The sequence below is a fragment of the Hippocampus comes genome, unplaced genomic scaffold (genome assembly GCF_001891065.2).
Source record: "Hippocampus comes isolate QL1 unplaced genomic scaffold, H_comes_QL1_v1.1 scaffold186, whole genome shotgun sequence".
NCBI lineage: Eukaryota > Metazoa > Chordata > Actinopteri > Syngnathiformes > Syngnathidae > Hippocampus > Hippocampus comes.
In genome coordinates this window covers 887,891-909,487 of record NW_017806236.1, presented here as the reverse complement: position 1 = coordinate 909,487, position 21,597 = coordinate 887,891, and the positions used below count along the sequence as shown (strand labels likewise).

The window sequence follows — 21,597 nt, the reverse complement described above, 5'->3', positions numbered from 1 at the left end:
CTAAGCTAATAACAACAATTCCAATCAGTTAATGTCAATGCATGGATGGCCGTTGAGGTCTCCAGAAAGTAAAAGGTTGCGTTGAGTTGTTTTGGTTCCGAACACATCAACCAACCAACCAACAAGGCCACATAGCGCATGCATTTAACATGATGCTCAGTTCCTTAGGGGGGAATAACAGCTTTCAAAGCGGCAATTCATTAACTGACAGCTGTAAATATTGACAGGAGATTGATTATCTATATTTACTGACGACGTTTACTGAGACCCTCATCATAAAATACAGGAAGACTCACTGGGAAGACTCCTAAAATCTATTGTTAGTAAAACAGCCGTCTGATGTTAACTACACCTTTAAATTGCCAATGGGGTGGCTTTCATTTGCTTCTCGGCTTTTATTTCCGTGGAAAATGCCTCACTTTGGTGGTCAGCGGCATTGTGGCAGGCCGTGGTAAGAATAGTAAAGTTGGAAAAAAAAAAGCAAATATACTGCAGAAAGAAGAAACTGAGTCGGCAAAAAAAAAAAAAAAATGTAGACTGTATTAAATAAGTGATGAATCCAAAATCCAACCGTTGCAAGATTCCTGCCAAGACTCTGTCGTTTAAATTTCTATTTCTTGGACACTTTAAACCCATTTTATTGAGAATGAATTATTTCGTATTAGGACACTATCATGCCTTTATGGCTGAACGTCCTTTAAGACATCGCCTGTGCCATGTGGACATCTCAGGGTGCTCTTCAGCATCGTGTAAGTAAAACTCTGCCCTCTGCAGGACTTGCGCTGATATATAAGCTGTCCTGCGGGCTGCCCCATATCAAGAGAGCAAATCTATTTGAAGGTGGAGCGGTGAGAAAACATGCATGAAAAGGGGCGAAGGAGATTTGCGTGATTTCAACACGGTGCACAATCAAAGTCGGGTGAAGCAACGCAGCGAGGAGTCGGGCTTCCTTCCCCGCTGGTCTAACAGGATGGGAGCTCCTGCGTCTAAACAGCATATGGTTGCCTCCCTAGGCATCAACACACATGTCCAGCGACACATGCACGCTGCATGATGTACACTCTCAGTAGCAACAAAGGAGACATGCCTTGAGAATGCACAGCATGGACGCACGCGCTTTGTATTGGCAAAGTTGTTTTGAGGTAAAAGATATGAGTGCATCGAATCAAATTTTTCCAAATCATTCCACATTTTTTTTAGCGGAGGGATGCAAACCACTACCAAATACTTTAAAAAAAAAGATTTTGATCTTATTATATTTTCTTTGATTAAATAACTTTTAGCGGAGGGATGCAAACCACTACCAAATACTTAAAAAAAAAAAGATGTTGATCTTATTATATTTTCTTTGATTAAATAATATTTAATGCAGGGTCACTAGCCGAATTATTTGTCAACGTAGCCATTTGTACTTTTTTAAATGTTTTGATGTTTACTTGGTTCTTTTCTAATTAAGGCATTCAGAAATAACTAGTCAAGACAGTATATGTCCATTAAAGCATCGACTGAACAAATCTTTTGCAAAGTAATGCATAACATATTCATGCCAACGATTACCCATGAAATGATCTGACATTTATATTTAATTTTATGGATTGGTTGTCAAACCAACATGAAAAGTTTTCTGCTTGTGAGCTCTTTATTTGACCGCAGCAAAGAGTGCGTTCGTGTCATGATCATCAACCCATCGTAATCCACGGAGGAGTTATGACTGAGCATCAAGCGCAGTGATTGATTAGGTTGTCTTAGCACAACCTTCCTCGTGCTTCACTCTTCACCCTCAACTTGCCCACCGTGACCACCATCTTCATTCCCACAAACATTACGTCATCCAGCTGCTTGCCCTTCACTTGACCTGACACTTGAGTGCTCAAATGGGATCTGTTGGAGTGTTAAAATCAAGGAGCACTTGTCGAAAATCTCAAATCAGAATAAGAGGATGTTGTGGGACAGAAGTAGAAGCATGCTCGTGTGGGTAATGGAACATATTACGTGATGTTGTTTTAGCGCCACATTCTCACCAATCTGATGAGCTCTGCCATGTTGTTATAAATCACCCGTGTAAGGCAATACAGTTGTTTGGGATTTATGTGGTTTCTTGTCTTCTCTAATATCATGATTTGTTGTGTATGAGAAACACAATCGTGACCGTGAAAACAAATGAGAATGGCGCATTTGTCTCCAATCTGCCCCTGACAAGGGAAGGCTCCCCTGGTTATAATCCTCTGGCTCAATCCTTGGAAGGAATAAAGTATAGACGAGATTCCTGTGCTTGGGAAAGCAAATTCAGAAACGATCTTAAATGTCCATATGTATGCATTTAAATACAGTATGAAAAAAATGTACCACATTGGCTGCGTAATAACCACTTTAGCAGTTTACGAACAAGGAAAACGACAGTACTCACTGTCTAGTGCCAATTTTTTTTCGCCCTTTCTCTAACAACTTATATGTCGCTGTACAAAGGGTACATTTGCAGTAACCTGACAAAATGAAGAATCATTCATTCATCATTAATTCACATATACATTGTTTTTATGACTGTTGGGGCATTAAAAAAAAACAGCAATGTCCACATTTCCGTACAGTACCTCCACTTTAAAAAAACAAGACTACCGTTCATTATCATGTCAAATTACAGAAACCACCAATAATATACAAAAATGAAACAACAGGACACAACTGTGCCACGTACATCATCGGGTGCTGTTCAGAATCAATGTTGGTCCAACACATGACAAATGATTCAAAGAACCAGAGATGCTGATTATTTAAGGTCTGCAAATTGCGACAGACGTTTCTGACAGTCGAATTTGGGTGGAACAAGTTTTGCTCGGAACAGCCAATCAGAGAACGGAGATATGCTGGTATCTTAATTTGACGTATTGGTATTACGATTTAAGTAACATCAACCAGTAAGTACAATGGCAATTCTGAAGACCATGGGCAGACTACATTAGCATGGCAACACACAGAGGCTGAAATCTGATTGGGTAAAAAATAAAAAATAAAAAAAATAAAATCGAACATTCAAATGTACTCAAGGCAGGGTGGCCGAGAGAAATTCTACGAAATGTAGTGAAATACCAGTTGGGAATAAATGAATTAATGTGAGGCACACTATATCACTTTTAAAAGTCAATCTGGAGAAAATTTGCAATACATGCAGTCAAGAAAGAAAAAAGAACCCCTTCTGAATCCGAGGAGGCCTTTCCATGAAACCGCCATTGCGTTTCACCATTGCTTTATTCAAATCGCATGTAAAGAATGCTGTAAAGTCAACATATTGTGACATGATAGACGGTATTGTAAGCACACGGAGTGCCTTCAGTGACCTGCCATATGTCCCATCGGAGGACACATAATAGACAGGCCTTGCCCCTGAGTCGTAGCCTCCAGAAACGTTCGCAACATCTGCCGTCCCCTCCGAGCAGCCTGAGTTACCACACGCAACCTTTGCATGCATCACGGATGGCCAACTCCGCCTATTTTCTTTTTTTTTTTTTTTTAACATACCGACCCTCCAACCATCCCTCTGCGCTCATGAAAAAAAAAACACATCCATTCTCTGACTGTTCTTACGCAACAGTCCTGTTTCACCTCGAGAAAATCATGTGCTCCTTCAATCACAGAATCTCCCCCTTGCTCCCTCCCTCGCTCCCACCTTCCAATAAAGCCTCCTCCAGAGAAATCTCTCGCTCCCACCTCCTCCCGGTGCTCCCAGCTCCTCCCTCCTTGCTTTCCACAATCCTCGTGCATGGCACGTCACACTCAGATTCACCCTCACACACCTTCATCACATGGGAAAACCTCCGTCCGACGGGTCTTGGATATGCAGATTGGCTCAGTCGGCTGCAGCCGCACTCCCCGCAAATGCATCTGCAGCACTTTCTGACTCTGACTGAGCGGTGAATAAGTGCTTACATTGGGCTTTTTTGGATGGTAATTTAGAGGGGATCGCTTCATCTGACCATTGCAGCTATGATGCACTTAAAGCAGAACATTAGAGCAGGCATTAGTGACAAGAGACCATGACAAAGTGAGCGCATACATTGATGCCTTGAGATAAAAGTGACCTGAGTTGATTTTTTCGAGTTTCAAGCAGTTAAAATCGTTTTTTTTCTTTGACTTGGCAGCAAAAAAAAAAAAAAGATACAAGACAAAGAGAATTACACATGTACTGAATTTGAAACAACCACATACTGTTGCTTTTCCCTAGGAAAGTCAATGAAGTTGTTGCTTCCAAAAAAATGCAACGCTCACAAAAAGCGTTATGTGGTGACATTATAAGCATGTCAACAAAGAACATGAAAATATAGCGAAGATGCGCTAACAGCTGACCACCATTATCAACTCCCCGGATAGTAGTATTATCATATTAGTGGAATCCAGAAAAAAAAAACACGTGTCATAATACAAATGCATTACCCTGAAGCGCCCAATAGCACAGTTTATGCTGCTGTTTTCAAATAACAGCAAATACAAAGGCATCTGGTGCATAAAAGACGGTGGTTTCCCCCTCTGATGTATTTTCTGCAGCCTTAGCATTAAAATCTGATTCAAGCTCTTCGTGAACACACGCACCGCTTGCCAACACAAATGACAGCAGGAGTGGGTCAGGCGCCAAAGACCTCCCTTGACTATCAAGAGAGAAAAATAATAATTAAAAAAAAAAGAAATCGATCTAAACCAAAGTATTCAACTGCTATTGATTATTTTATACTTGATGGTAGTTATGTGCCTACGTTGATTCATACCTCACATTCACAAACAAAACATTCACCAGCCTGATTAAAAACTAGGGCTTGAATTTTTTTGATGCCGATTTACGAGCTACTCTGCGCATGCATTCTCATTTGCATTTTTATGTGTTGTGTTTCTCGTTTTACAAATGGCGTTAGGGAGAATTATATATATATATATATATATATAAAATGCTAACTACAACAAAGATATGAAAAACAGTTGATTGTTTTACAACACCAACAGTAGTCAATCAGTCAGTAATTATTTGTATGACTTTATAACAGAGAGAAAAATTGGATATTTTTTTTGGATGACTGGAGAGGGCAGGGAATGTTTGAATGTTTATTATCTTTGTCTTATGTTGTAATGTATTAATGCGTTCCCACCCTCAAAAAAAAAAAAAAAAGATCTTTGCCGGTTTTCTAAGAGTTAATATTGCCCAATTAAATCACCCAATTAAAACACTCCCGACATGTCTTCTAATAGCCAGCAAAATTCACTTCAATTCATGTCTTTATGTGTTGTGACAGCAAACAATGAGGTCCGCTCCTCAAGCTCAGCATCCTGCAGTCTCATCACTCACTGTGAGGCAGACCGCTCCTTCCATCAGCTGCATTTGAGTTTGGCCATGTCAGCAACTAATCCTCTTGCGTGCGCGCCCCCCCCCCCCCCACACACACACACACACGAGAACTGAACTGAGAATTATGCTGAGGAAAAAAAAAAGCCCTAAACTGAGTCTTCAGTCTCAGGTGAGATAGTGGCGTCTTGAAGGGTCCAGTGAGTGGCAGGATGTAAAGACAAATGGCTACAGTGTGGTGTGTCTCCTCCTCAGAATACATTGGAGCCTTGACACTTCAATTCACTTCAATTTGGAATTCAGTCGTGCCTTGAGATACATTTTGATTTGTTTTGTGGTTACACTCCTAACTAAAAACACTGCACATGTGCTCGGTGTAAAAAGTGGCAAGTCTTGTTCATTGTGTTTGTGAATTAGGCTCATTGCGCTGCACCGTGCAGGGCGTTCCGGTGGACAGAGGGCATTTTCTTTTCCACACCCTGATCAATCGGACAATTCAGTGACAGAAAGTACACTAGAATTTAGACCAGATGAAAACAGGTCTAAGTTGTGGTGCAGGTAGTGTAACGTGATTTTGGTGGGTTTGATTGAGGTGCAGGCAGATTGATTTGGAGCTCTGCGGAAATGCGAGGTGGATGTCATCCTATTTCACAAACAAAGAGCTGTAGTGTTGTTTCTTTAAAAACATACACTTGATTAATTCTTTTAAATAATTTTTTTTAAATAACTATGTCCCTATTTTCACGCCCCTCTTTACAACAACATCCTGACATGACTCGGGGAAGGTAACTTGCCGCAACACATATGAAGCGACAGACTGAAAGAAAGCAGCGAACTAAAAACAAGCAAAATGACGACACAACGAGGCACACCTGGACAAGACACGAGTGGCTGGAGGAATCCGATTAGTTGACACAAGGAGCAGGGCTGACGAGAAAAGGTGGGAAGGAAAATGTGGGGATGAAAACCTAACAACATGACATGAAAATGGAACACAGGAAAATAAGACAACATGAAACAAAAATAAATCAAAATCAAACCAAATTCAACAAAAACACGGATCCTTACAGTCATTTTTTTGAAGAGGATAAAGAATATATGTGAGTACTGCTATATCTGTCTACATGTGTTGCTCCACCATCACTTAAAGTGTTCTAAAACGAGAATACACTGACCACTACATCTTTCCCATTCAGAAAAGGCCTCATGTTCGCTAAGTACACATGAAAGGCTAAAAGCATTCACCTCCATTATATCCTAACAATGCTTAATGGGAATACTCTTAATAACCTTTTTGCTCAATAGTTCTGAGTTGTTTTTTTTTTTACATCAATAATGTATGGTGTCAGAATATAAGTGCTATGATATTTCAATAAATCAACATGTCAGAGCGCAGATTTAAGCTCTGACACTGTTACACACACATCACACCACTACTAAACTACAGGGAGGGATGATAACGCTCGAAGTGCTATTAGAAATACTGTAACATTTTTTTTTTCAATGCACAATCACTCCAAACACGGTTTTCAGCAGTTTGTTGCTGACTGCTGGTTTTAATCTTTTATTTTACAGTCATTTAAATCCCCAAAGGCCCCAACACGATTGCTGACCAATGCTGGTATCAATAATTCAAGCAGCTCTGTTTTTTTTTTTCCCCCTTCTACTTTATGTACTTTAATGAGGTGGAACGTTGAGCTGAATTCAGAGTTAGCTTAGTTGTCAACTGCAAATTATCCCCCCGAGGTTTACACCTTCTGTCCTCAATGCTTCCATCTGGCAACAACAAGAAAGTACATTGACATTTGCATTAAAAGTATTTTTATTTATCGTTTTTTTTTCACAGTGTCATCTGCTGGGACAAAACAAAATAAAGATACTCAAATGTGTATTTGAGGTCTCTGTAGACCAAAACAAAAGTGTAGTAGTTGTTAGTTTGGATAAAACATAGGGTTTTTACACACCACTCTAATAGCTTTCATGCAAATGTTTGATAGCATAATATCGCTTTAATGGTAAACTATAATTTCTGACGTCACGTGAATCTCTGGTTTTCTTTTCTGTGGTTGGGGGGGGGGGGACTTTGGGCTTTTTTAGTGACATGTGTTAAATAGCTCTACCACTTATATGCTCTTCATTGTCACAGGTAACTAGTGTCTATCTCAGCTGTTTTTGAGCGAGAGGTAGGATACACCCTGGACTGATCACCAGTCAATCGCATAGGCTGTGCTACAAACTAGTGATAAATTACATAACACACATTCATTTACTGCAACAAACATAAATAAACGCTACCACGGTACATTTTAATATCCCAGCTTCGTTTACTTACATTGGAGTCCAGGAGGTCGATGCTGTCCAGGCTCTTGCTCCTGTGAATTCGGCCCTTGATGCGGCGGAGTGACGGTTTGCCCTGAACGGTGCTTGCAGAAGAGGCGGCTGTGACGGAGCCAGCGGTCGGGCTGGGGTGTATCCTGAGGTCATCGGGACAAATAAAAACAACAGTCCTCCATCAGAGCACCATAAAAAGCAATCCCATACATTTTGTATCACAACAGGACAACTGGCCTTAGGCTACCGAAAGGGAAAACAACATAGTAGGGACGTTCTTGGTCGTCCAAAGGGCACGGTACTCCAGCCCGCCCTGCTGGTTAAACTGACATTTAAAATAAAGCTATAGTCCGGATTTAATGTCACAAAGACCCTGCAGGGGACCGATTCACTCTCAGGAATCACTGCAGCTTCACACACATAGCGACTTTGTTTGACCAAACTGAAGCTGGGTCATGGTGAGAAGACAGTCGTCGTAGGAAAGGTTTTACCCTTCACAAACGGCTTTCTCCTCAAGCCTAGCGCAGCACTGCAGGAGACCCAAGAACAGTCGACAAAAAGGAGGTTCTGAGGGGGTTAGAGCACCGGTGTCAAAGTCAAGGCCCGGGGGCCAGATCCGGCCCGCCACCTCATTTTATGTGGCCCGCAAAAGCAAATGAACTTCCTTGAAGCTTGCTTCAATCTGTACCGAAATCTCAAATTGTCATATGCAATAAATAACGGTGACATTTTGCAATAACTTTGTGACCCGCTTTACACTCACTTGAACAATAACTGAACAAATACTTGACTGATTTAAAAAATAGTGAGCCATCTTTTTGTGTGTGTGTGTGTGTGTGTGTGTGTGTGTGTGTGTGTGTGTGTGTGTGTGTGTGTGTGTGTGTGTACGTGTACAAGTAATAATATGATGTAATGATTCAACATGTATTCGGGTTCACTGTCGTAACAGCCCTCCAATGGAAGACGGAACTCCAAAGTGGCCCGCGACAAAAATGAGTTTGACACCCCTGGGTTAGAGTCTGATGACCTCTGCCAAATGCAAACGAATGACATTTTTACAAAGTTAGCAAAACTAACGGAACACATCGTTTCTATCGCGTGTCCAGTATATTTTTCAGTACGAGCACTTTGGAAGTTAATAAAAGGGGGGGGGGGGGACTATATGCAAGTTCTTTCCCAGCTTTAGCAAAACGGTTGTTGTATATCATTGACAATAAACATTCCTTTTGACTTTTGTGAGGAAGCACGTTCGAGTCTTGTCCTTATTTTTCTTTTTATAAGTAGGGGTGGAATCAGTATTTCTGTTAGGCTTTTTTGTACACAAGAACCTGTACTTGAACTTAAAGTTTGCAACTTTCAACAAGAAAATTACTTTTTGACATATTCATTCATTATGACTTGACAGTGGTACATAATAAATATGACCTGTGCCTTCAATTTGATATACATGTACATTCTCACAAAAACCTGCAGTGTTAGTAATGATGTACCATATAATTTTTTCTACAGTGTCATGGTATCACGGACCAGATATCCATTAGCAACAAGACCCAGAAGAGCTTCCAGGATTTGGAGGCTCAGCATGAGAAATTATAAGAGAAAGGAAATAACAGAGCTCGAGTAAAGACAACATCGCTTCCACTTTTCTCTCTGCATTAATTCAATATTGCCTCGGGGCAGATAAGGTGCTTACTGGATGGAAAAGAAGTCGTGCAGTCAAATACAGTCGACCTCAGATTCTTCTGCTAAACAAGATTGCAAACATGAACAATGAGAAAAAGCTGCTTGGACTCTGTCTCAGCCCCGGAGCTGTCCTGTGCATTCACAAACTCATTTTCTGGATGTTGATTCGGAAATGGATTGCAGCCAAAACACTCGAGGCCACAAAAGAGCAGAATGTTACACGGTTCAACAACTGGTCCACTCAGATATAATGTGCAAAGAAACAAATCTCCATTGTCATTTGATTTACTCTTCTGTATAACAAATATTATGCTAGTTTTGTTTTCCATTTGAGTTATGACGGAGTGCATAAAATGTGACATTTGTGCTCCCTTAGCTACATTTGAACAATATCCTTTATGCATGTCTAGCATAAGGTTAAAAAAATGATGCTCATTTATACTTGCACATAAAATGTAATCTGAAAAGTAATTCAACTCGATACAATTTCACCCCCCCCCCAAGATTAAATGTTTCCATCACAAATGTTACGTCAGTAATACATACATGGCATATATGTGCATTGGAGAGCCTACATGATATATTATACATAGTACAGTATATAATAGGTTGGTGTATGATTAATTTGTTTGTAAAATCGACATACACTATTTTAAGTTTTCACTTTTTTTTTTTTTTTTTTAAATAACGTCCCTAAAAAAGGTCCCTATTTTCACGCCCCTCTTTATATGCAGTATGTCAAGATTGAATGAGTCATTTTGAAAGGGGCTCTTCACCTTGCCCCACTTTGTGATATCGCTTAAAGCCTGTAAACATTCCATCAAAATGTCTCGCTAAAGATAATTCCTGGATCTGCGCTGTGGTTTGGATCCGCTCAAAATGCGACAGTTTCCTCCATTACTCACGCTCAGCCCTGTCAGGATTTATGAAAATCAAGCTGCCTGCTAGTTTTTGTATAATCCTGCTGACAGTCAGACAAACAAGCCGGGGAGATGCTAACTATAATCTCTTTGGGCGAAGGTAATTAATTACTTCAATATATCTTTGCCGCTGTGATGTCACGTCATCTAAACTGCGAGTCCATTTAATGTCTGGTCTTGTCTCACAAAAAAAAAAAAAAATCACTATGAGGCTGTGGCAATAGGTAAGAAAGACCTTTTTTGAGGGGCATGACGGAAGAGCTTCGGAGCATGGCACCTCTCATAACACCAGTAACACAGAAAAAAGTCGAAGAAACTTGCGATTGAAATTCATTAATATCCTTTCATAAAATCCTTTTTCACAGACTCAGAAAAATACTTGCCTGCGCATGTTCCTATAGCATTTATGTGTGAATATTTGTTATTTGAAGTAATATCACTCCTGCAACTCAATGCTAATTTTCCATTAGCCTCTTAATGCGAATTCGCTGCTAGCATTAGCATTAGCGATATTTGCAAAAGTATGGTTTGTATTTAATAACGTGATGTGTGTATTTCTTTTTGTAGTGTGTTTAATTTTACAGTAAAATCCAACTGTGGTGTCATTACGCTACATCCAAGCAACACAGTCTATTCATGGTACATTCACGACGCAATTTGCACCCAAAAAAATTAGAAGAAGAAACTTGCAATTGAAATGCATTAATATCCTCTCATAAAATCCCTTTTCACAGACTCAAAAAAATACTTGCCTGCGCATGTTCAGCTAGCATTTATGTGTGAATATTTGTTACTTGAAGAAATATCACTCCTGGAACTCAGTTCTAATTTTCCATTAGCCTCTCAATGCGAATTCGCTGCTAGCATTAGCATGAGCGATATTTGCAAAATAAAGTATGTTTTGTGTTTAATTATACAATGTGTGTATTTATTTTTGGAGTGTGTTTAATTTTACAGTAAAATCTAACTGTGGTATCATTACGCCCAGCCCTGTACTGAACAACAATAATGAACTTATAACTTGTACATACATGTGACCGATTTCTACCGCTGCTGAAAAGTACTTGATATTTGGAAGGTGCGCCACACATGAAAGCTCGCCTTGGCCCTGTGATTACGACTGCATTAGCGTCTGGGTCCTTCTATGCAGCTCATAAGAACAAAGAGGACGGAATCAGCTTCAAAAGACAACAGATCAATAAGGAGAAGTGCACTGTCCATCTTGGAGTGTGATGATGGAGGGCGCTAATAAAGTTTAGCATGCGTCTGACGCTGTTACAAAGAAAGGAGCAGGGACACACTTGGCATTAAACAACTGCGGGACACGCCGCAGCTTCTCTGTTGCCCCTCTCTTGTCAGTCGTCCTGCAAGAGCAATCGGGTGTGATTAGTTTGGGGAATAACGGCTACTGCTTAATCAGCAGGTCAATAGACAACGTTCCGCTTCATTCCTCACATCTTTGCCACTGCTAATGTAACAATTTGCTGAGCGATCATGATTCGGGAGAGCGGCACGGACACGAAGCACACGCGATCATAGCTAAAAGTTCACGCTCACCCTCTTCTTTGGTGAGGCAGATGTTAAAAATAAAGGCAAACGTTACATAAATGCGTACGACTTGTTGTATTATCCCTGCAGGCTTGCAACAGAGTGTAAAGTTCATTTAGTCAGGTTAATGCTAATCTTTGGCTGTGTGCAGGGGGAGGGAATCTGGTTTTAAGACTGCAGGCAAGAGGAACATCTGTTTGCAAAGACTAATCCTAATATAGCGAGCTGCAGCTATTCAGTCTTTATCAAAAGCAAGCAGAGTCGTGCCTCCGCTAATTTCGGGAGAGCACATGGCGCGAACACACATACACACGGCATTGGGGCAGAGGGACGTGTAAATCTCAGCACCACACGCTGAGAGAGATGAGCGGGACAGGAAGCGGCGGCGACCATTTGACCGGGGAATAGGGAAGAATTAAGGCCCAAATTATGTAAAGACTTAAAAATGGGATCAGATAATATGAGCCTGCCGTTTCTTCATTGAAAAAGCTCACGTGTCAGTGATGTCACATCCTCTTATAATAAATTGAAATCATGAATGACATAATGACTCACTCTGAATAGTAGCTTGGAAGTCTAAATTTGAATTTACTTTTTACATGAATAATCAATACTTTTTCCCAGTTCCAAAAGTGACACACAGAGTTAATGCCTAAATGACTGCATTGACCTAAAAGGAGAAATCAATCAATATGATTCGTGGAAAAGGGCTGCAACAATGTGTCTTGTGTGTCCGAAATATGAGCGTGGACTATTCATATTGGAATAGACCATGGAATATGATTTACACAAAACACATTTGGACATTTATCCCACATCCAAAGTCTATTTACCAGGGATGGCGTAGTACACATTGCAGACCCTTATTTCAAAGCATTGTGAAATCATGCCACCAAAGCTTATGGAAAAAAAAAATCTGAAATCGAGTATGTCCCCCTTGTACTGGCGTTTTCATATGCGTCAGGAAGAATGAAAAGTCCCCAGAATTATCCGTCATTGTGTTAACTGAAATTGTATGTATCACAAGTATGAGTGGTGTCGGTACCCAGTATCATTATCGACACTCAAAAAGAATACAGTACTGTATTCATACTGGCATTGGTCTGAAAAGAAGCTGGCATCGAACATTCGTAACATTTACTATGCCCTATTTTTCATGTACATGGCGGAGTCATTGATATTTTTGAGACATGATGTCATTATGCACTGCTTGACCTGGAATCACCCCCAACTGTAGACCCGCAAGCTTATTCAGAGTTCATTTCACACTAGAATGAAAAGAAAATGTGGATCAGAACAATAGCGACTTGCAAATAATAAATTTTGCATTGAACATTTCTTTCCCCAGCTGCCGAGCAGGAAGTGCGGATGACCTTTTTTGTACAAAAATGTCAGAAACACACAGACCGACCCTGCTTTCACTCACGAGCTGACCAAAGCACTTACTAAATAAACAAATGGTGCTTCATTGTGCTGCTGGAATGAGGTGTCTCATGATAGGAGCGTGTGTTCGCCATTACCAGTCTTAATTTTAGAGCAAATCAGTGCACATTTGTATTTGATCTCTTTATTTTTGGCTAAACGAGTGCAGTCCAAGCGATGGTATTAATGCACAGACTATGTCCAATCCATTTAAATAGCAGCCCGGTCTTGTCAACAAGATCAAGTGGAGAGACTTGACAAGATTGACTTTGCAGGAAGTGGAGGCTTTGACTCTTCTGACCCATGGGCATTGTTTCAATCAGATGTTACATAATGCATTCATGTAAGCATTGTTTTTATAAATACTTTGTCTCCAAGTGTGTTTTATCCCATCTTTAAGGTGGGAGATAAAAGTTGGCATTGAATATAGAATGTAGGTGCGTGAGTCAATTAAGGCACCAATAACGGAATATGTAGAGGACCCCAGCTATATTACACTTGATAAAAAAAACAAAGTAATGAGATAATTAAATACAGTTAGAAAGGAAAATTTCCCCCAAAACATCTATCCATCCATCCATTTTCTAATCCGCTGATCCTCATAAGGATCGCGGCGGGTGCTGGAGCCTATCCCCAGCCGTCTTCGGGCAGTAGGCAGGGTACACCCAGAACTGGTTGCCAGCCATTCGCAGGGCACACATTGACAAACAACCATTTGTGCTCACGAACACACCTAGGGACAATTTAGAGCGTTCCATTAACTTGCTATGCATTTTTATAGAATGTGGGAGGAAACTGGAATATCCGGAGAAAAGCCACGCAGGAGAACATGCAAACTCCACACAGGAAGGCAAGGACCCAGATTTGAACCCTGCACCTCTGCACTGTGAGATGGACATGCTAACCAGTCGACCACCATGCCACTATGCAAAAGAATTACAGATAAAAACAAAAAAGACAGATATCTGACAATATTTTATCTGAAAATTGCAAGAAATGAATGGCAACGTTCTTTTTCTACTTAAGATGCATTTACATAAAATGCATCTTAATAGGCATCTGTCAGATCTGTATGCCTTCAGTTCCCGATTATAAAACGGCCATAACAGGGCGGCCAATACTTATCGGCCGCCGTTGCGAGTATCGATATCTTGAAATAAGGCAGAGAATCAGCCCAATATCGATACCTGGTCCCGATACTCGCCCATCCCTACTTTCTCCTTCAGTTGTCATACAATTTCTCTTGTATGCTGCTTGGCCACCTGGGGACAGTTTAAGGTGGACTTACTATTGACTACTCAGTACAGCAGTGATAGTGTGTATGTTGTATCTTCTCCATCATACTTTTGTACTTCCTATTTTTTGTGTTAAATAGTCAAAGTCAAGTTTAGCGTATCAGAATTTCATTTGGACACAACATTACCTGCAAATATCCCAAGATGCAGGGTGTAGGAATTCCACTGTGGATACTTTTTCCCTGACGAGGCTGCAGAGCATCTCTCATGGGGGCAACTGACAACAGTAACTTTCACTTGAGAGTGGCAATAAACAGCTTGAAGCTTTGTTTTGAAGATCAATTTCTAATAATAGAAATGGGTATTGAGCCATCAAATATTAAAACCCACTATTATGATTATTATCATTAATATTATTAAATGGTGCTTTTTTTCCAAGTGTGTTATATCCCTTAGAAAAAACATTGCAGATCTTATTTGTTCCTGTGATTCAGTTCTCTCACAAAATCTCTTAAACTCTTTAACAATTTTCAGTGAATGTGCGGCTTTCCTCGCTCCAAGCAGCGTCACACTGGAGTGCAATCTCAGAATACAAAGCAATTAGGCAAATTAACTGAAGTATTTACCAATGCTTAGTAGAGATCTCTTGAAAAAAAATCAACATCACCATCCAAAATCCATTATTAGCGGTGGTTGAGAACAAGGGAACGTGGCATGCAGATTATTTTGAAAGGTCGCACTGAAAACAATGACGTGACCTTGACATTAATGAAGCAGATACGGTGTGATGCAAAACACTTAAGAGGTGGAAATAGATGGAAACCACACATTTCGCTCAAATAGTGATGTCATAAAGGACCAGGGAGATTTAGCATAATGATCAGTTGCAACGAGGAGTCCCTGATTCTCTAAAAAATCATTAGTGTACTAAAATAGCTCATTATTCTTTGAACGCTACAGAACCCCATAACTTTCATGACACCTGACATCGGTTGGCGCGACCTCTCTCTGTCACTCTCGCCGTAACAAATCTTCAATCTAACGAGATCAGAGCCCTCCGTGCGCTTGCATGAAAAATTCAGCCCTTTGTGCCTGGGTTCCCTGAAATAAAATTAGATGCTTGGTGGGAAGATACGTGAATCATCACAAACAATAACAAGGGAGACATGAAAGGTGTCTGAAAAAAAGCCCTCATCTTATCCCCAGGCAGCAGTTGAGATCATGCAATGGATATGATTAGGCAATAAGATGAATAGCTACCACTGATAACACCCTTGTCTCCTGTGATAGCAACAGTGCATGTTTGTGTGCTACCACGTAAAACTCATTTGATTGGGGTGCCAAATGAAATGTCCAATGTGTGGACTTGAACTTTCTACAGCAAGCCCGATAGTCATTATTACTCTGTTTCGCGCATTGTGCTTCGGTTTGCCTCTGACAATCGCGGTAGCCAATTGTTGGTGAGGGCCACCTGCTATTTCACTTCCATGGAGCCAACACCTAATTAAGCATCTTTGATTTTGAACTAGACGATAAGAGTAATTAAGCAGACCACACACACACACGTCCTGGCCTTGGTACTCCGTCCCGAGAGGGGGGAAAAAAAAGGGGAAATATGTGTTCTTTTTAAGTAAACACAAGGCCGTAGCAGGGAGAGAGAGTGAGAGGAGGTGACCACTGCAGTTTGGAGTAATGAGGACCCAAAGTGGTGGCAAGACAAGACACAAACATGCTGAGAGTACAGAGGACATGTTTAATGGGGGGTGTACATGTGGGAATAAAAACAGCAGAGTGGCATGTTTCATGCTTTATGCTGTTTTATCATAATGAGGGGAACACAGCACAGGAAAGGAAAGGGATGCATTCACACTTCACATTCACATTGACTCACATGGAGTTTGAGATGATGACATCACCCCAGTGAAGTGATTTCCAATCAGTGAGCCATGGGAAAATTTTTCAATTTCACTTAATTCAGGGATGTCCAAACTTTTTCCATGGAGGAATATAAACAAAAAAATATGGAAGGAGTCAGGGCCACTTCACCTTTTTTCTTTTTCTAATTATTTTTTTTTTAATGAAACCGTAAAAAAGCCCCAAAAATCATTATGCTGTAGGTAAACACACGCTAAGCAGTTAAAAATATTTAATAGAAAAAAATGTCTAATGCGCAGTTTGGTGTTATCAGTGACAAAGCAAAAAGGTGTTTGTGTGATATCAAAAAAAAATAAAAATCTGCTATATGGTAACATTGCACATTCAAAAGATTATCCATCCATCCATTTTCTGATCCACTTTATCCTCACAAGGGCCGCGGGAGGTGCTGGAGCCTATCCCAACCGTCTTTGGGCAGTCGGCGGGGGACACCCTGAACCGGTTGCCAGCCAATCGCAAGACACACAGAGACGAACAACCATCCGCACTCGCACTCACACCCCGGGACAATTTAGAGTGTTCAATCAGCCTGCCATGCATGTTTTTGGAATGTGGGAGGAAACCAGAGTACCCGGAGAAAACCCACGCAGGCCCGGGGAGAACATGCAAACTCCACACAGGGAGGCCGGGGCCAGGATTGAACCCACAACCTCTGCACTGTGAGTTTAAATGGCAATATATTCTTAATTTCTCAGCAGGGGGATGAAAAACATTTTATTTTTGTCGCCAGTATCCAATAAAGTGCAAAGAAAATGTGCACAAACAAGAACTTCATTCATCATTGAAAGGTACAACACACCAACATCATGACACTCATGTCGTTTTAGGACACTGTCGAAACACTTGTCACAGTACGGCATACGGCTGTACTATGCTGCAAGGGTGTGGAAATAATTCACCCAAAATATGACCGTTAGCACTTCTCTGTAAATTATGCAGGCCTAATATTAAGTGAAATCGATACACCCCATTTTGTCATTTTCAGAGAAATTAATGAGTCTGGTAATGATATACTGTCTGAAAACACTCTGTGCTATATGGAACATGAGATGAGACCAGCTGGCTTTGACTAATGACAATAAAAATTCACATGATGGTGAATTGTATATCGCTACCGTCGGGTGGATTTCTCGTACTTCCAATATCATCACTTTTCAACAGACCCCAAAAACAGCATATTGGTTTAACCATCAACACGGCATCGTCAGATGCAAGCAAAATTGGTCCAAAATAAATAAATAAATAACACCCACATGTTGGACTGAACAATAATATAGATTTGTAAAAAAAAAAAAAAAAAAAAAAGCGAATCAATTTTTGACAAAAGAGGAGTCGGCCCAACGCCAGCGATATGTAATTGTGTGTTTACGTGAAACTGGCTCGTGGTGCAAAAAAAGCATATGGGGTGCCTGTTACGAACAAAAAAAAAATTAATAAATTTTTAAAAATCAATTTCTGGAATTAATCAACTTCACCTTGACTTTGATCATATTATAGTCGAATACAAAAACGGTTGAGTGTTCAACCCCTATTTACAACAAATAACGTAAATTTATCAATCTATGCCAGTGACGTGTCGTGACAGGTAGAACAATGAAATCCTCTTCCACTAGATGGCAGACGGTACATAAAAAAATCTGTGTATTCGCTTTTTGTGGCATTTTTGAATTGTGGTGTCCTACGAGATAATATTTGGAAAATATTTGCTTTGGCTCAATAAAGGTTGGGAAACACTGCACTGTCTACTCAACTTTAGGAGGAAGAACACACACACACACACACACACACACACACACACACACACACACACACACATACACATATACGCACTAACTCCCAGCATGCATTGTAGTGAGATGGTTACAGATTGGCTGCAGTGACAAAAATCACTATTGGGTTTAGAACCCCTTAAAAAGCAGCTTTGATTTGTATACACCCCCCATCCCTCTTCCCCCAAACCTCCACCTGCATCCTCACCCTCCCCGGATTCTTACTCACCACATTCGCTTCCTGGGTGGAAGACAATGTTCTTTGTTGGAGGCGGTCACCCCCAGAGCCAGCTGCATCACAGTAATGTATTTCTGGTAATTCACCATGGTACCGTCCACCGCTACGGAAAATCCCAGGCAAAGGAAAGCGCAGGTGATCATATATGAGTCTTATTATTCCCTGGCATCCGCCGCCTTGGCTGCGTCTCCCGGGCTCGGCAGCGGTAGCATCAGCAGCACATCGCCATTTGCAGAGCCGAAGGACTGACAGCGAAAACACCCCCCAAGGAGCTCAAGGCAAGGTGTCGTGCCGCGGCGACCCATGTCTGCAATGACACTCGCACCGAAACGCACCGCCCTTCCAACCGATCGCCAGCTTATTCTTTCCCCCCCTTTTTCTAACGAGTCAACGTGCGCGCGTCCTCTCTCTCCTCCTAACACGCTCCGGACGTGATCGGCTTCCTCCTGCCTCCTCCCTCGTCAACACACTCTTAAAAAACGCTGCAGCGTCCAAGTGTCCGTGTGTGTGTGTGTGTGTGTGTGTGTGTGTGTGTGTGTGTGTGTGTGTGTGTGTGTGTGTGTGTGTGCGCGCGCGCGCGAGTGTGCGAGGCAGGAAGGGGGCGGGGGAGGATGGCGAGGGAGGAGGTACTCATTTTGGAGATGCTCAGTAGTAGTAGTAGTCAGGGGCGTAGCCGTCATTTCAGAAATAACGGGAGGTGGGGGTGGAACTATTGTTGAGGTGTAAGCTAACTTTTTTGAGCGAATGATCATCCTGTCACTTTCTTCTACTTCCTCTCCATAGTGGCCAGAAGAACAGATACCCATCAGAACCTGCTTGACGTAAAACACCATGAGGCATAGAATTAATAATAGCAATCCTCACTGGCGAGTGCATGATGATGATGATGCCCCCCCCCACCCCCTTCCAAAAAAATGTTGGCGGGGAGGCCGAGATGAGTCAAGTGTATTGCCCAGCAAAAGATATTTAGGTAACCATATAATTTTTTTTGTCGATGGATAGGTGGGGGTTTGGATTGCTGTGGATGCCCCCTCTCAAAATTAGGTGGATTGCTTGTGCAGCTGAGACACCCCCACCACACCCCCATTTTGTATGTGACTGGCGAACTGACCACAAAGGTTCATTAATAAAACTTATTCTTCAGAAAGCTTATTTGGTATAGTAGGTTCATCAATCAATATTGCAGTATTGTTTTGAGAAAAGAGTTTATTTCAGTCTGTGACCACACTCGGAACTCAAATAATCTTTCGCTCGTATAATGAATGGAAATGCTATAAATGCCTTCCAGATCCCCTAAAAATAATATCAAAAGATTTTGTAATGTGTTTTTAAATAGACAACAGTACTAAATAGCAACACACTGCACTCTATTAAAACATATAGTAATAACATAATTAAATAAAATGTAAAGAATTGAACAGTTTTTACATCATAGATAGTTCACTCCACATCTTTATGTGCAACCTGGCCACTGGGTGGTAGCATAATACAGTCATGCATAAAAACAACTATTGCATTTATAAGAATATATGCCTGTGAATATTTTTATTTTATGTGTCTATATGTGTTGCTGTACCATTTGTGTTCAAATATCTGTTCCTTAAGTTACAACACCGCCACACAAATGCTCTTCGTTAGCCCATCGATGCCGTTTTCAACGCCAATTGGTCGGCGCTGAGGGACAGACTTGGATTTCTCATCCTTGGCCTTTTGACTACAACAACAGTTTTTTTTTTTTGTGCTCAGTGGCGCCGACATCACAACATTAAATCACAGTCTGTCTCCATTTTGTATCGATGGCCATCACATGTTAACTCGATTGGTAGTATTCACTTTATGTCATATGATTAGCAGTTTGATTTAGTCGAGCGTTTACAAGGCTAAAGTTGTGATCCTACACTTATATACTGTATAATATCCACCTCCGAAGCTTTTCAATGTCAGCAGGTGCACAACCTCCACACAGCTCCTTTTCAAAGCCGTAACGTGTCTAAACGGACCACCCCCATGACATTTTCCACAGCATTCAACCACATCTGTGGATCTTCATTAGCAAATTCCCAGGTAATGGATTTTATATATCATATATATTATATCATATATATTGTAAATTTCCCCAGTGTGGGACAAATAAAGGATATCTTATCTTATGCTGACAGTTTTTTTTTCCTTTATGGTTGAGTTTGCTTCTCTTAAGGTTAACCACAAACACTGGAGTGGATTGTTTTGCCTTTATATTGTTTCTACCGGGTCCACCACTGATTCATAATTTAAATTTTCCGTCATTTAAAATGATCTCAGCTTGTTCAGCACTTAATTTTCACAACCCCTCTCCCCATGAACTCAATGTGATAAACATCTGCCAGCTGAAATTAACATCAGAAGATAGTGATTACTAAATGATGTTGACTTGTATTTATGAAACCACACAAACCATTTGGTCACCGATACTGAGCCCCTGTTTGATGATTTCATATTTCATCATTGGAGGTTTAACATGCAAACATTTAGCGGCAGGCTTTAAAACATTTACTCATTCTTTTAAAACTCACACGGCTCTGGAGATGATGAATAATTTTAGTGCGATCTATTCTTGCAAGTCTGACAGTGCGCAAAAAGTGCTATGTCTTCAATAATTCATTTTGTCCATAACCTCAAATTACCTTTGTTGTTCATGGCAACCTTTTGCCAATGCCACTTGCCACGCGACCGCAATTGGGTTATTTTTCAATCAATAGCGTGATTCACTGATCATGTTGTGGGCATAAGAGTAGGTCAATCGGTCTAGACTCTGTTGTTGTGGAAGAGTGGGCGCCTCCTCACCGGAGCGCAGAACATCTGACTCGGCTCAAACATGTAGTATATGTAGGCATAAAGAATGATGCTAGACAAAGTAGCACCCATTTTTGTGCAGGTCAAGGATGATATTTGACTGACAGTTGACAGTTGAGCAACATGGTTTTAGCGCATTCACCGGACATGGTCACAGCATCAGCAACTTGCCTTTTTTTTTTTTTAAATCTCTTCTCTGTGATGCGTAAAATTTAGAAGACATTTATTTTCACTTCACAGGGACTTTAAATATTAAACCCATCCTCAACTAAACCATCAAATACTGTCTGTGACTGCGTAAATAAATGCACCTGGCCACTATATTCAGAAACATGGTATGTAGTTAGCTCCATGGGAT

At 40.8% G+C, this 21,597-nt stretch overlaps 1 protein-coding gene across 3 annotated transcripts in view; it reads right to left on the bottom strand.

Annotated features, from left to right (window-relative positions):
• Positions 1-18,878, bottom strand: part of tjp1b (tight junction protein 1b) — a 47,725-nt gene extending 28,847 nt beyond the window's left edge. For 2 of the 3 annotated variants that reach the window (XM_019857164.1, XM_019857166.1), the window contains exons 1-2: positions 18,399-18,878; positions 7,659-7,800 (exon numbers count right to left, since the gene is read on the bottom strand). In XM_019857164.1, coding sequence (XP_019712723.1) covers positions 7,659-7,800; positions 18,399-18,550 — 294 coding nt within the window. In that variant the 5' untranslated portion in view covers positions 18,551-18,878. The remainder of the gene's footprint in view (positions 1-7,658; positions 7,801-18,398) is intronic. The other variant, XM_019857167.1, reaches the window with a different exon arrangement.
• Positions 18,879-21,597: the final 2,719 nt, after the last annotated feature.